General features: G+C 41.1%; 2 protein-coding genes across 2 annotated transcripts; both read right to left on the bottom strand.

The window, feature by feature from the left end:
• Positions 1-2: 2 nt before the first annotated feature.
• gba (glucosidase, beta, acid) lies at positions 3-6,205 on the bottom strand. The gene is made up of 12 exons (XM_041942433.1): positions 6,071-6,205; positions 5,806-5,886; positions 4,948-5,139; positions 4,713-4,859; positions 3,845-3,978; positions 3,589-3,761; positions 3,407-3,496; positions 3,167-3,314; positions 1,969-2,193; positions 867-1,030; positions 642-758; positions 3-569 (listed from the first exon to the last, which is right to left on the bottom strand). Exons 2-12 carry the CDS (start codon positions 5,879-5,881, stop codon positions 464-466), a joined length of 1,572 nt encoding a protein of 523 aa, XP_041798367.1. The 5' UTR covers positions 5,882-5,886; positions 6,071-6,205; the 3' UTR covers positions 3-463.
• A 717-nt stretch (positions 6,206-6,922) lies between these two features.
• On the bottom strand, positions 6,923-13,801 carry dap3 (death associated protein 3). Its single transcript, XM_041941710.1, has 13 exons — positions 13,653-13,801; positions 13,406-13,447; positions 12,110-12,223; positions 11,862-11,963; positions 11,610-11,718; positions 11,411-11,503; positions 11,185-11,315; positions 10,385-10,465; positions 8,671-8,835; positions 8,509-8,568; positions 8,336-8,425; positions 7,237-7,354; positions 6,923-7,142 (listed from the first exon to the last, which is right to left on the bottom strand). The coding sequence occupies exons 2-13, from the start codon at positions 13,442-13,444 to the stop codon at positions 7,057-7,059; spliced, it is 1,188 nt and encodes a 395-aa protein (XP_041797644.1). The 5' UTR covers positions 13,445-13,447; positions 13,653-13,801; the 3' UTR covers positions 6,923-7,056.

Below are 13,801 nucleotides of genomic sequence, written 5' to 3'. Positions count from 1 at the left end.
AAAATATGTGCTTTATTTAAAATTAAAACATTAAATAGCAACAGCAGATGGCATTTACAAATTATGTACATTATTATTAATATTATTTTTCAGAAACTTGACATGGTGAGGACACTTCAAGCATCTCATTAGCTGGAAATCAAGGCACCAGATTCCCTTCAGCACAGGTCATTCTGGTGAAGTGATACATTCATTACTGTCAGGAAATATTCCTGGTAAGATAAAATAAGCATTTTAGGATTTTGGATGACAATTAAATGAGTTGAACTTAATTTAAGTGAAATTGAAATCACAACAGCTGTGAGGAAAGCATGGTAGATAAACATGTTCTTGCACCAGTTAATATGAAAGTAAGACCTGCTTTGGCAATGTGGACATTCCAAACTTAAGCTTATCTGTTGAAATGAACAGAAATATCTGTAATGTGGTTCAGCTCAAACGAGCGTTTGTAAACTTGTCGTAATTAGTGCGTGTTCCAAGCAAGTGTGAGCAATGAATGAGCCGGAGCAGTGCAGGGGATGTAGCCCACAGCGGGATCCCACACCTCAAACTGGATCACTGATGATGATCTACAAAACACAAACACACAGTTCAGAGGAATGAATTTCCTGTCATTGCACAAAAAAAAACACTTTACATACCTGTTAAGTATGATAAGCACTACTGAGGCATCTGATCTGATAAAAGCAGAGTACTCCAGGTGTGTTTCTTGACTGGTTGACACGCCCACTCTCTGAGACCCCTCCCACAGGAACTTGCTGTGTAAAACGGGATTTGTGTGGATGTCATTAGACTCAAATCCTATTAGAACAGGTGAAATGTGAGATTTTATGTGAATAAGTACCAGGTAAGACCCAGTTTGCTACCTGAAGTGGGCCATGCTATAGAAGGTCGGCTGCTTGTAGAAGACATCACGCTGTGCATCCACTATAACAGGGCTGTCGACAAAGTTTTTAACCCAGTTTGGTCCACCAGTCTGGTCCAACGCCAGGTTCCAGTCAGTCCAACCCACCACATAATGATTTAGGTCCTGCCATGGAGAAAACGCCCAGAGTTGAGTATCCAGTTTAGTATTAGTATGTAGTGTAAACACTAGAAACACTGTGTAAAATGTAAATAAAAACAGAATGTAATCATTTCCAAACAAACTGTGTGACAAAGTGTTCCTGAGCCCATGTAGTAACTTCCTTCATACAATCATGTGATCACAAAGTGGTGAACCTTGCTCCATCCTCGCTTGTGAACGACTGAGCCTTTCCAGGATGCTCCTTTCATACCCAATCATGATACTATCACCTGTTACCAATCAACCTGTTTACCTGTGGAATGATCCAAACAGGTGATTTTTGTCTTTTGTTGCTCCTGTCCCAACATGTTTGAAACCTGTTTCTGGCATCAAATTCAGAATAAGCAGATATTTACAAAAATCAATGAAGTTGATGAGGTCAGACATTAAATATATTGCCTTTGTACTGTTTACAGATGAATAAGTCAAAAAAGGATTAGCAAATTATTCTGTTTCATTTATGTTTTAGACAGCATACCCACTTTTTTGATATCAGGGTTGTAAGAGGTGTTTTGTTGAATTGAATCCATTGGGTTGGTGCCTGCCTGTTCTTTTCAAATGTCACAAGGACAGCACATCTACATAAACAAATCCTTCCCGATTCACAAGATGTCTCGAGTCTGAATGCGCCCATGCAAAATGGATAGAATGGAAGGAGTCCAATTTCCTTTGAGAGCGAAGTAAGAAGAAACAAAACACCCGTTCCAGCTTGCTCTGATGGCCTGCAGGCAGTTTCTAAGCTGAGCGTGTGCAGCAGACTGCGACTTGTAAACCTGCACTGCAGCATCAAGGGAGGTGATTCACCTTTCAGGAGCAGCTCACAGCCCGTCAGATCTCACATCTGTTACAGTGGATCTGACTGAACAAGCATAACCCTCGTGCACAAGCTAAGATGATCTCACCTCTATAATGTCATGTGCGTACTGTTCAGCCCTGTTCCAGCTACCCAGCTTCACCCCTCTGTCCAGTGGGCTCCAGCCAGAACAGGCCTCTGTTCCGAACAGGTAATACTCCGGGTAGAGATGATGGGTGACTCCAAGGCTTATCTCAGCTGGGACAAGCTTGTCCATGTACCAGTGAACTGCCACACCATGAATGTACCTTCCTGCATGAACATCACTAAGGACCTGGAGGCAAAAAAAGACGAGTCAAAACTGAGTTTCCACGTAAAATGCGTGCAAGAAAAGGGCACAAAGTTCTCTATTCAGGGTATCTGCAGGCACTGAAAAGTCTTCAAAAGCAGTGAATTTATTTTCCTTAAAAATGGCCTTATTAAAAAGTCTTAAATTTCATGAACAATCATCTTGAATGTTTCTTCTTGCCTGCGGAAGACAGTAATGTGAGTTCAAACAGTTACTAGCGCTCGCCATAGCTATTTCAATGAATTCATCATTTTTTTATTGGTTAATCTATCCATACATATTACACTGCTCATCCTGGTCCAGGTCACATTAATATAATTGATTACCCGATTCTTGTTTTACGCTTCTAGGAAGTACTGAAAGAACATATTATAATAATAAATAGTTCTAGGCCACATTGTCCCTACTGGTTCTCTGTCATACTTTCATACTCAGGTCGTTGTGACTGTGAAATCCACACTAAATTGCATTCTATGTGGTAATAAAAAGGTCCTAAAATGTCTTAGATTAAACACGATGAACCATGCAGATATCTGTGTTTTTAGACAGAGCCTTGTTTAAAGTTGCCCTTGACTTCTGTGGCATTACCTCTCAAACTACAGAGGGCACACTCCATTCTTCCAGTTGATGTCTGATACACTGGCAGTTTTACGCTCTTTCTTCCAGAGAACAGTTTGGAAGCCAAAGATGTGAGACTAAAAAAAGTCCTTTCTTCCTGCAGCTGCTTCACTGCAGAGTGAGCGGTAGCTAACTACACTTCTTTTAACTCTCCCCAGACATCTAAACACGTCTACCTTACCTTCTATCTTACATTATCATGTTAAGATCTTTTATTAGCGATTAATCTGTCTTCTTTTTTTATCCTGATTTACTCCTGATATCTTGTCTGCAGCACCAGTGTAGCCGCAGACAAAGTTCACCATGACCTTTCCTACTATCTCCCCGTCTTTGGACTCACCACTTTAGCCCAGTGGGGCAGCAGCAGGCGGTTGTCATCCAGTATGAGTATGTGTGTGTGCGGGTGTGACGAAGCATGCAGGGCAGGGCCCAGGTCCAGAGCCACCCAGTCCCTCTGCTCCTCAGGAGTGAAGCCCAGAGCCTGGAAGCTGCAGAGGGACAAAGATGCTACTCAGTCTGTTGTGATATTGAGGAGTCGTGACGATGGTTATTTCTGTGACATCATCATTTGAGGAGAGACCTGTAGTTTGTCATCTTTCCTGCAGAGGGCTCATTCCCTGTGGTTAATGCCCAGAAGGTCAAGTTATATTTAGCATATTCCTCAAGGAACCTGAGAGGAAAAGCAACCACCAGAGTAAGTTTCCCTTGCTTCAAACATTACCATCAAGTGACATCACATTCAGGTAAAGCCCCACATGTCACCTGATATAATACTGAGCCCAGGTCTTATGCTCCTTGCCCCCTGGCTGGCCCTTCAGGGAGCCCTTTCCTATGAGTGCACCGTTAGTTTTCATCCAGGCGGGGGCGCTCCAGGCACTGGCCAGGAGAGACAGAGGGCAAGGGGACAAGGCCTGAGCACGCTGCAGGAGAGGGATCTGAGAGGAGGAGGAGGAGGAGAGGTTAGAGGGATGGAGTGATGGACATGTGCATGTGTGAGAGTAGGAGAAAAGAGAGGAACCTTCATGTTGACGTCCTCAGGGGCCAGCGTGAAGTTGTCCAGGTTGTAGTCTCCAGGTGTGTCAGCATATGTGTACAGACGGGTGGAGAAGTCACAACTGGCCAAGGGCACACGCACCACGCTGTAGCCAATACCTGCCGGAGACATGGCATCAGCAACAACTACTTCAAAATGATCATTTAGCAGCTTAGAGAGGAACATATTTTGATGATATACGTAGGAAACCTCCACACTTGTTACTCACGCCCATGGTTAACACCTTTCTCGACATTAATCATTTTGAGCATCAGTAGAGAGGACACATGGAGGCCATTCTAGCCAGCAGTGTTTTTTTCTTTTAACTTACAGAATTATGTAGCTTGACTAAGCCTTTTATTCACTGTTGTTTGATATATTATGATTATGTCTTCCTGATCTGTATTTTGGTCTGCCTACAGAACACAATAATCAAATAGTAATCAATAAAAATAAGAAAAAAGATATATTTTTCAATGCTGTCATGTTATAATTGTACAAATTTCTGGTGTCCAAATGAATTATTCTGGTCACGCTGTAACCAAATTAGCTAACACTCCACCTTATCCCTCCCATTTAGCATTTATAAGCAGTGAAGTAACTCCTGCTAACCTCCTGTGGGTGGTGCACATATAGACACCTCTCACAAAATGTGTGAAATGTATTTTTAATTATGTTGGAACAGGACAACCGTTGCTATGTGAAAAAGTGTGGTTGCTATGTGCTTTATATTAAAAAAGGACAAAAAGAACAATGAAGCTGCATCTTATTTGTGGATATTCCTGGGTATTATGGTCAGATTATGCTTCTCTAATTTAATACCCTACTGCTTTTTTCCATTTACTTGTTGTACCTTCAGGGGAAAAGTACTGTCGTAGCAGCTGGTCCTGAGCACCAGCAGAAAGAGACAGGATGTTAATGGCTGCTGCGTCCGTCATAGAGCCACCGAATCCCCTGATCCTCTGGTACTTCTGGTAGGGAACAATAGTCAACCTGAGGCCTGAGAGAGACACATAAACATGAGATGAGAGACACTCCCCACCTGCTCCAACACCACAGACATTGCAGTGAAACTCCACATCGCTCACCTGGCCCAGTGCTGTTCACCTGGACCTGACCCTGGCCTGCTTCTAGTCTGCTGCCGGCCATGCTGGTCAGGTAGGAGGCATACTGGCCCGCAGGAGGCAAGGTGACTGAACCGACGCTGTCACAGTAGGTTGAATTACACTCACACACGACAGAGTCGTGGCCAAAATTTCTGGCAACACATCTGTTGCTTCCTGGAAGGAGGAAAAGTCAGAAAAACACGATGTTTTTTCCTCACTGTGACAGTCTTCTTTATTGATGAAGCACAGAAGTTATATGATTAACTTTACATGCAGGCAACTGCAGGTGACACCAGGTGTTCTGCAAGTACATTCACAGAAATACTGCACTTCAGTACAAAGTCCAGGTACTTCTACTTCACTTGAGTATTTCCATTATTTGCAACATCACACTTCTACTCCACTACATTTGTCTGTCTCCCTTTCCAGTCAAAACCACATATCTCCACATTTGGCGATTTTGAAGGTTCAAATGTTTTTTGAGGGTTAATAAAATTCTCCTTCTTCTTGAACTATTTAAAAACCCTGCTGAATGAGCTACATGTGATGATCTTACAGAATATGCTGCATCACTGTAGATAAAACTACCCAACAGTATACAAAGTAGTTAAAATCAGTTCAACCTTGAACAGCAGTAAAATGCACCGCACATTATTAATGCAGCAGTAATATCAATCCAAATACATCAGACATGATAGTAAAACATGACTGAGCATTTTTACATACTCTTAAGTAAGGTCTTGCGTGGCTTTTACTTCTAGTGGAGTATTTTCACAGTGTGTTATTGGTACTTTATTTGAGTCAAGGACCTGAATACTTGTTCCACTGATGGAGGGTTACCTGTGCAGAGGGTCACTTCTGATGTGAGGAAAACGAGGGCCAAGAGCAGAGACGACGGCAACAACAACAACGCCATTTTATCTACAATTAAGGACTGCAATTAGTCTACAGTGTTGCAAGTTCAAATTCGATAAAACAACGATTTAAATCAGGATAAAATTGCAAAAAGCACGTTAACAACGACCAAGCCGTTCGCTTCTTTTAGCTGACACCCACACATTTTATTGTCATTTCATTCAGAGCGGTTTAGAGAAGATTAGCTCACCTGAGAGGATGCTGATACAAACGCTGGCATGTCCTGCCGGTTAATTTAAATATTAACACGACCGTCACCTTAACGTGGTCCAATCTGCCATGTCACCCACCGTGTTTTGGCCCTTAACGGTGACTTTGGACCAGTCATGTGACTTTTTAAACTGTCACGTGACAAAGCATGCGATACTCTGACCCACCGCCAGGTGGTGCTGTACCTTTTAGATAGATAGATAGATAGATAGATACTTTATTTATCTCCAAGGAGAAATTTGCAGTTCCAGCAGCTCAAAAAGGTGGACACACAAGGGCATGCAAAATAAGAACACGAACTACTTTCAAGTAATGTGCAAGTTGCACATTACTTGAAAGTAGTTCCTGTTCTTTTTTAACCATTCAAGGTGAGTTTTTTTATGTTTCTGGCTGTTTACAGTGTTTAACACGACAGAACAGCATGAGGTAATAGGGTTTTGGAGCATATTTTAGTAATATTATGAACTGTCAGTATACAAATTAAAATAGATTTGTCAAAACTAAAACATGGCATTTCTGAAATATGAGTTTAAGACAAGATTGCCCCATTTCTACATAACTTTTCTCCCAGCTTCTCAACTGCACATAAAGAAATTGTCAGATAACGCCATTCCATTCGTGAAGAATGCTGTTCAGATGAAAAGATTAAATCTTTTTTACATTCATCTGGTTTATGTCTGAAAACAAGCAGAAATGAACTACTGTACATGCAATTAAAGACTGGATGTGTAAGAAAAAAAGAAAAAAGTTCTTTACAGTGGACTTATAGTGAAACACAACAATTATTTAACCTGCTTTCATACAACAAAAAAAGCACTTTCTTCTATTTAATTCAACATTTTATTATCAAAGTAACACACATGCATCATAATTTACAGAGGGGTACATATTATAGACATGGACATTTGTTTGTTTATTTATTTCTAGGACATTGATAATTGTGTGTGATTTAAGTCATATGTGACTTCACAGGAACGCACAAATTCTGTCCAACATTGATGGATTTCTGTTGCTCAAAAAGATGATTTCTTTCTTCCCTTCCTCTGTTTGACCTGGGGAGAACAACAAAAGAAAATAAAGTTAGTACAACAGCATCACTTCACTGTATGTTTTATAAAGCAAAGCATTCACAGCACCATCACTTACTCTGTGGATGCTGCAGCCAGTGGCGGTCCATAAAGTAGAGGTAACAGCTCTCAAACTCCCTCTCGCTGTAGTTGGGCACAGACACTGGGATGAATGGCTCCATTTTGTTAAAGCCACTCTGATGAGTCAAACACAGACAGGAAGTCAACATACTGGACATCAAACATGTCTTTAACAGACTGTATCATCCCTTTAAATAGCATGTTCACACAAGAAAATATCACATGCTTGAACAACATTAAGATGCAATAAATCACCAACTCTAACTCGCTAATAGAGAAATACAGACATACATATCAATATGTATAATGCACCAAAGACCCTTTTACAATATCTAAACAAATAATACAGATATTAATATTTATAGAATTTAAAAGCAGAGAGGGGAGAAATCATGCATAACAATGGATATTTTCAAATATGAATCAACCTGTTTAGAAAAAATAAGCTGAAGTCAAGTCTGCACAGTCAGTGGTCAACAACACAAGTCTAAATGATTAATATTAAGCAATTATAACAACTTTTTTTTTTTTACCTTAGACAAGAATGTTATACGACCCTAGTTTCAGTTCAATCACTGCCCAGTATAAATGGAAGAGGTGGGTGACAGTAATAGATTTATTGGTCCATTACGAAATTGATCTTATGACTTGCAGACATCCACTAAATACAACCACTATAAATAAAATTACAAACCACTTCAACAACACAAACAGGTGCAGTGCTAAGCCTAAAACAGTAAAAGCAGTAAGACACATTCAAGGATGGGGACTCGTCCTTTGTCATAAGTAATCTACACACTGGCCATACTACTGGATACACCGACTGTTTTGTTGCTCGCAGACAACAAAAAGTTGAGATGCTCGTCACAAAGCAACAACAGAGCTTAACCATTATGTCTTTTGTATATTTCTTGACATTATTCTGAAAAACAATGTCTGCCCATGAGTCCTGGTGATGGAGTGACGCAGACTTGAGGTCAGGTTTGCAATTTCCTGACTAATGACCAAAGTTAGAGAAGAGAAGGAAAGACTAATCTGCTGTCAGAGCTGGAGGGCAAGTGCTACAGATTATCAAGTACAATAAAATGACCTCTGACCTCTCCCAGCAGCTCATGAGGCAAGTAGGCAGATTTTGAAGTGTAGAGAGACCCAGTCTGAGACAGAGTGGTGATGATGGCGCCTCCAGTCTGAGACAAAGAGAATTAATGTTAATGGAAAAAAAAAAATCAGAAATAAAACATTCTCATACAACTATAGTCATTGCTTTTACCCAGTCGTTCTTCATCAGCTTCCTCAGGTTATGAATCACAGTGAGCTCTTCTGGATCCACCTGATAGACAGCGAGAAAGACAGACACATAAGACATCCTGTATGTGGAAAAGGCATGAAGACAAGTATGAGGCATGACAAGATTGTGAACATGATTCCTCACAGGACTCTTATCCTCCTTCCTGATGGTGGATCTTCCCCACAGGGCATTGACTCCATCCACAGCCACCGCCAGCCGGAAGTCTGACTCTGGCTGCCCGCTTTGCAGCCTCAGCTCCTTTATCAACGCCCCCACCACATCACTGCTGCTCTTCACACGAGTGATACCCTGCGGCAAAGGAAATACCATCAGAAGCCTCATCACAATACCTTAGGGAAGGAAATCAAAGGCAGTTAAAGGGGAACGCCACCGGTTTCCCAGTCTGTTTACATGTCTTGGAGAGTGCGACTGCATATGTAAACTAGAACTACAACCTCACAGTTGTCTGCCTCTACCGCCCAGTCAAGCTGCATTTACATCCATGTCTGTCCAGACTCAAGTAATATATGTAGTGAAGATTTTGAAAGAATTTAATAAAAGTGTCTTTTTGGCAAAATGGAAGTTATCACTGGACTGACATGTATGATTCCAGTGAATAATTTCCAGTGAGAAACATGCTTCTTTCACTTGGAGACTATATTTACAGAGGAGTACAGAGGACTGATAGAGAGCGTTTTGGCCTTCCTTCAAGGACAAATGGATGGACGGACAGACAACTCAAAAACATAACGCCTTCAGCCATGGCTGTTGCCAGGATGGAGGCTTCAGAAAGTTGTATAAAGCCTTTTGTCTCTCCAGAGGGAGCTGTGTGAAGTCTGATAAATTGCCTCAAGTTGGCTGCTGAAGATTTCAAGTTTGAAAATGAAAAAAATCCAGAGTTACAAAAAAGTGAGCCCGCCAGACCTCTGCAGGCCGCTGCTTGAGGCTAGTGGCTTGAGGCTACGTTAGACGCTACTAGCGCAACACACCCAAATCTCCGACCAAACTGTCTGAAGCGCAGTTGTATTGTGGTTAATGTAGGAGCCAGGTTTTGACAAGGAAGAAGAATGTGTGGAATTAAAAAAAAAACAGATCTGGTTCTACTGCATTTATACTTTGTTTTTTAAATTGTCTATTATGAATCGGACAATGTTATGGAACTGCAATGTTAAATCAGTAGAGTAATCTTATAAATAGTAACAACACGTAACTTAGTAGGACAAAATCGGAGCAAGTGACTTACAGTTAAGTGTCAGAGAAAACAGCAACTTCATGCACCATTTCTTTACTTTTACACCTCTAAACATCAACAAATGTCCTGTCAGAAGGCCAGCTATTAATATCAGATCCAGTTACAACCTACAACAAGCTTGTAGTATGATAAGCATGAATGATAAGTCAGACAAAATAGGGCAACACTAAGGACGGGGAGAGCACGCAAGCTCAAAACAGTGGAGTGCTGCTCCAAACTATGCAGTGAAATATAGCAAAGCAGGATAACGGATTGCAAGAGAGGTGAAAAATTCACAGGCTGAGTATAAATACACTCTTCGTTTCCGCCTTTGTCAGTGTGTATGCTACAAGCATATTGTGGTGATCCATCACCATGCTCAGTTCATTGGCTACTGATCACCGCTAAGCACAGGCGAGGTGAACGATGAAACTTTAATGACCCCTGTGGGGAAATCGGTGGGGCAGAGGAGAAAAAAAAAAAAAACAGGGAACAGATAGAAAACACAGCAAACTGATGAAAATATCCTGGAGGGGAAGATAAACAGCATCTCCAATGAACACAAAAAAAATACTCAAGAGCCAGAAAATCAAGACTCCTACTCATTTGCCCCATGAGAGGACTCACCTGATCCACCAGCTCTCCTAGTGTGCTTCCCTCCTCAGTGAACTCTCTCTTCGTCCACACATAGCGCTGCTTTATCTTTATCTGGGAGAGAAACGGCAGTTTCATTCACCATGTTTCTATGTGCTGGGTCCTCATTTTAATTCATGCACCACGTTTCCATGACACAAATTACATTCTCTACCATTCCAACCCCAAATTTTAATTTATATGTATTCTATCAGTTTTCTATTTACCTCCGTTTTTATTAAATGCATGTGTGCCAGTATGTGAAAGACTGAGTTGCTTTGTCTGGATTATCACAAACATGGTCTATTAAAGAAACATTGTCATTCTTTAAATACTGACCATATTCTTACATTCATATTATTTTTTACATGCTAAAGAGCACTTAAGATGCTCCATCCTCCACTTACATTAAAACATAAATGTAAAACAATTCCCTCAAATAATAAATTTCAAACCCCAGCGTGCTGTTATATTGCAAGTGTGTCGTGCAAAGACGCCTCAAACCCATCCTGTTACAGCACTACATGTGGGTAAATTCAGGTGGTGTCACCAAGCAGTTTCATGGCATTATGTATATCAGCATGTGACTGCTTCGAAAACACAGTCGAGGCTCATTTAAGGGCTATAAATGCCTAAATGGTTGTTAATAATGTGACAAATTTTGTATTACTCCACAAGCCTTTATTGGACTATGTTTACTCAGAGTCATTTAGTCAATATTGCAAAATAGCCGCCCATTTAAGTATCGCCTGATGACTGATGTTCATAAAGGCACACTGTATAAAAATCATTACCTTTGAAAGGAAGTGCTCATTGGTGGTTTTGAAGTTGCGTAACCATTCTGTGGCTTGTAATGGCTGATCAAAGCGAGAGGAGTTATAGGAAGAGGGCAGCAGCTCCTTACAGTTCTTCACCCAGACGTGTGCTGTATTATAAATAACAAAAAAAAAAACACAGGGAAGATGTAGGGGGTTCACTGTGCACACTTTCTGTACTTCTGCGTGACCGTGTTCGTCTCACCATCAGGAATATGCAGCACCATCCATCCCTGTGTGTAGCAGTAATGGACTGCGTGAATGAGAGACATCGTCTTCCCACTGCCCTTCAACCCATCTGAACAACTTGATAAGGTTAACAACAGGTTTATTCAAAAGCATCAAGAGAAGAAGAGTATGTTTATGTGCGTGCGTGTGTGTGTGAGTATGTATTTAAAGGATACAGAATAAATATCGCACAGCAGGTTTGCTGGTGTCTGTTTTCTTCAGACAAGAGATGACTTCTACAGCTGGCGACCTCACCATCAAACAGGCTTCATTAAACGTCTTCACCTAAAACCATACATGACAATTTGTCTTCATGGCAGATACTGTATTATTTCAAAAAAGAAAAAAAAATGAACCAAACCGAAAAATACCATCTAGACCCAAAAACTTAAAAACAATGACATGCAGTCATAGATATAAGCACATACCTGTTGTTGATAGCGCCAAGGGAGGGTGTTGGGGAACAGAGTGTGGATGTGTGCAGGGGGCAGTGTGTAATACTGTCCTACATGTTTCTCTGAATGACATGCCTGCAAAGGGACAAACAGTGAGCTCACCAGCTGAAATCATACAAATGCACGGACAGCTGCTGCTAGGGACACAAATCTGCTGCAACAAGGAATCTGTAATTAATTTTCCCCCCCTGATTGTTGCTGTTAAAGTCAGATTTGCTTACCGGATCATTCTCTTGTGTTCTGAAAATTGAGAAGGGCTCGGGTTCTGACTCTACAGCCACAGCCTCCTGCTGCTGCCCACATCCACTGGTGTGAAGGGACCTTACATGTGTTACCTGCAAACGTTTAATAGAATGAATATTTTTAATCAGATGTCAAAACATGCTCCCCATATACATGAACAGAGTCCTCAGCAGCAATCTGGGTTCAGTTCCAACCTGCTGCAGTTTGCTGTCTTCCCCTCTCTCTACCCCACCTCTATCAGAAAATAAAGGCGCAAAAAGCCTGAAAAGTATCCCACACATGGTCTTATAATACAGAAAACAGAAAAATAATCGGTCAAAGCACATTAACAAATATTATATACAACACCCTAATACACTCATGGAAAGCTTTGAACAAAAAAACAACATTCATCTGTCATGTTGATCAGACTTGGATATCATTTTCAGGAAAATAGGGGAAAATTCCTTTCCACAGATCAAACACATCAAACAACAAAGGGCACACTGTGGTGACAGACAGCAGTTCACACTCAGGCCAGTTCAGCAGGGCCCATCATCCAAGGCAGGTATGGCTGCAGGGATTAGGCTTTTCCTAAAGAGAGCCCTCCTGCCTCTGTGAGATTGGGTGTGGGGAGACCAATTATCCTGGCAGCAGTGTTGGTTATGCATCCAAATTTGGTTGAATTAGAAACGGATAACATGTTGTCTATTTTTTTCACCTACTTGCATGTACCTGATTTTTTTAGTTTTATACTGCTGTATCTCGTCCAACTGTGATGTTCTTGTTTTTAGCTGTATGTGCATTCCTGTCTTCATGGAAATTGTTCTTGTATATTACCGGATGCAAACCCCTTGTATGTGTGCACATACTTGGCCAATAAAGATTATTCTGATGATCTACATGTTGACAGTTTTAGAACCACTACACCTGGGATGTAGTTTATTTTGATAAATATACTGTGACCTGAATCTAACTATTTAAGCTATCTTAGCCATGGGCAGCCATTTAAACAACATCAGTAAAAGACTTTTATTTTGTAAGTTTAATGATGTGTGAATTAACCTATTATAAAGTCTCGGCTTGTATAACCACATACAGTACATTTGGGGGGCATGTAACGTACACCCAATAAAACAATACAAATCTGTGTTATGCATCAGTTTAACGCCACAAATATTAATGAAAATAACTCATGTCCAACATGTCTGAGAGGGATTGTTCTTCATGTACCGTACAGGTTATGTATCTGTAGCTTGTCGAACAGTTAAACCCTGTGCTAACAGTGATCTTACCGTTTGCCGTAGTCTGAAGGACAGTCTGTGCAGTGCCATGATCTGAAACGACGAGATTAATTAAAGTTATAGTTCAGGAATGACACGTGCCTGTGAGGCAATTAATGTGTAAATACACACCAATGCCCTGTAACCTTGTGTGACGTTAAACACTTAGCTAACAGCTAGCCGTGTGTTACCCAGAAGGCATGTGATCTACAGGCAACATTAGCAATGCGGAGCTATGTGAGCACAAAGCGGTGTTTACCTGCGATTCACTTCACTGGATTTTCAGCGACGAGGATCTCGATTAAGGTCATCTATTGACAAATGTCCCTGGAGTAGTTTACAGACAGGCTAAACTGCACACCTCCAGGGGAAGTCAATGTGCCAAGTCCGTCATGGACACCGCCATTA

This window comes from Chelmon rostratus, chromosome 8 (assembly GCF_017976325.1).
Source record: "Chelmon rostratus isolate fCheRos1 chromosome 8, fCheRos1.pri, whole genome shotgun sequence".
NCBI classification, from domain to species: domain Eukaryota; kingdom Metazoa; phylum Chordata; class Actinopteri; order Chaetodontiformes; family Chaetodontidae; genus Chelmon; species Chelmon rostratus.
This window is presented reverse-complemented; position numbering and strand designations above follow the sequence as displayed.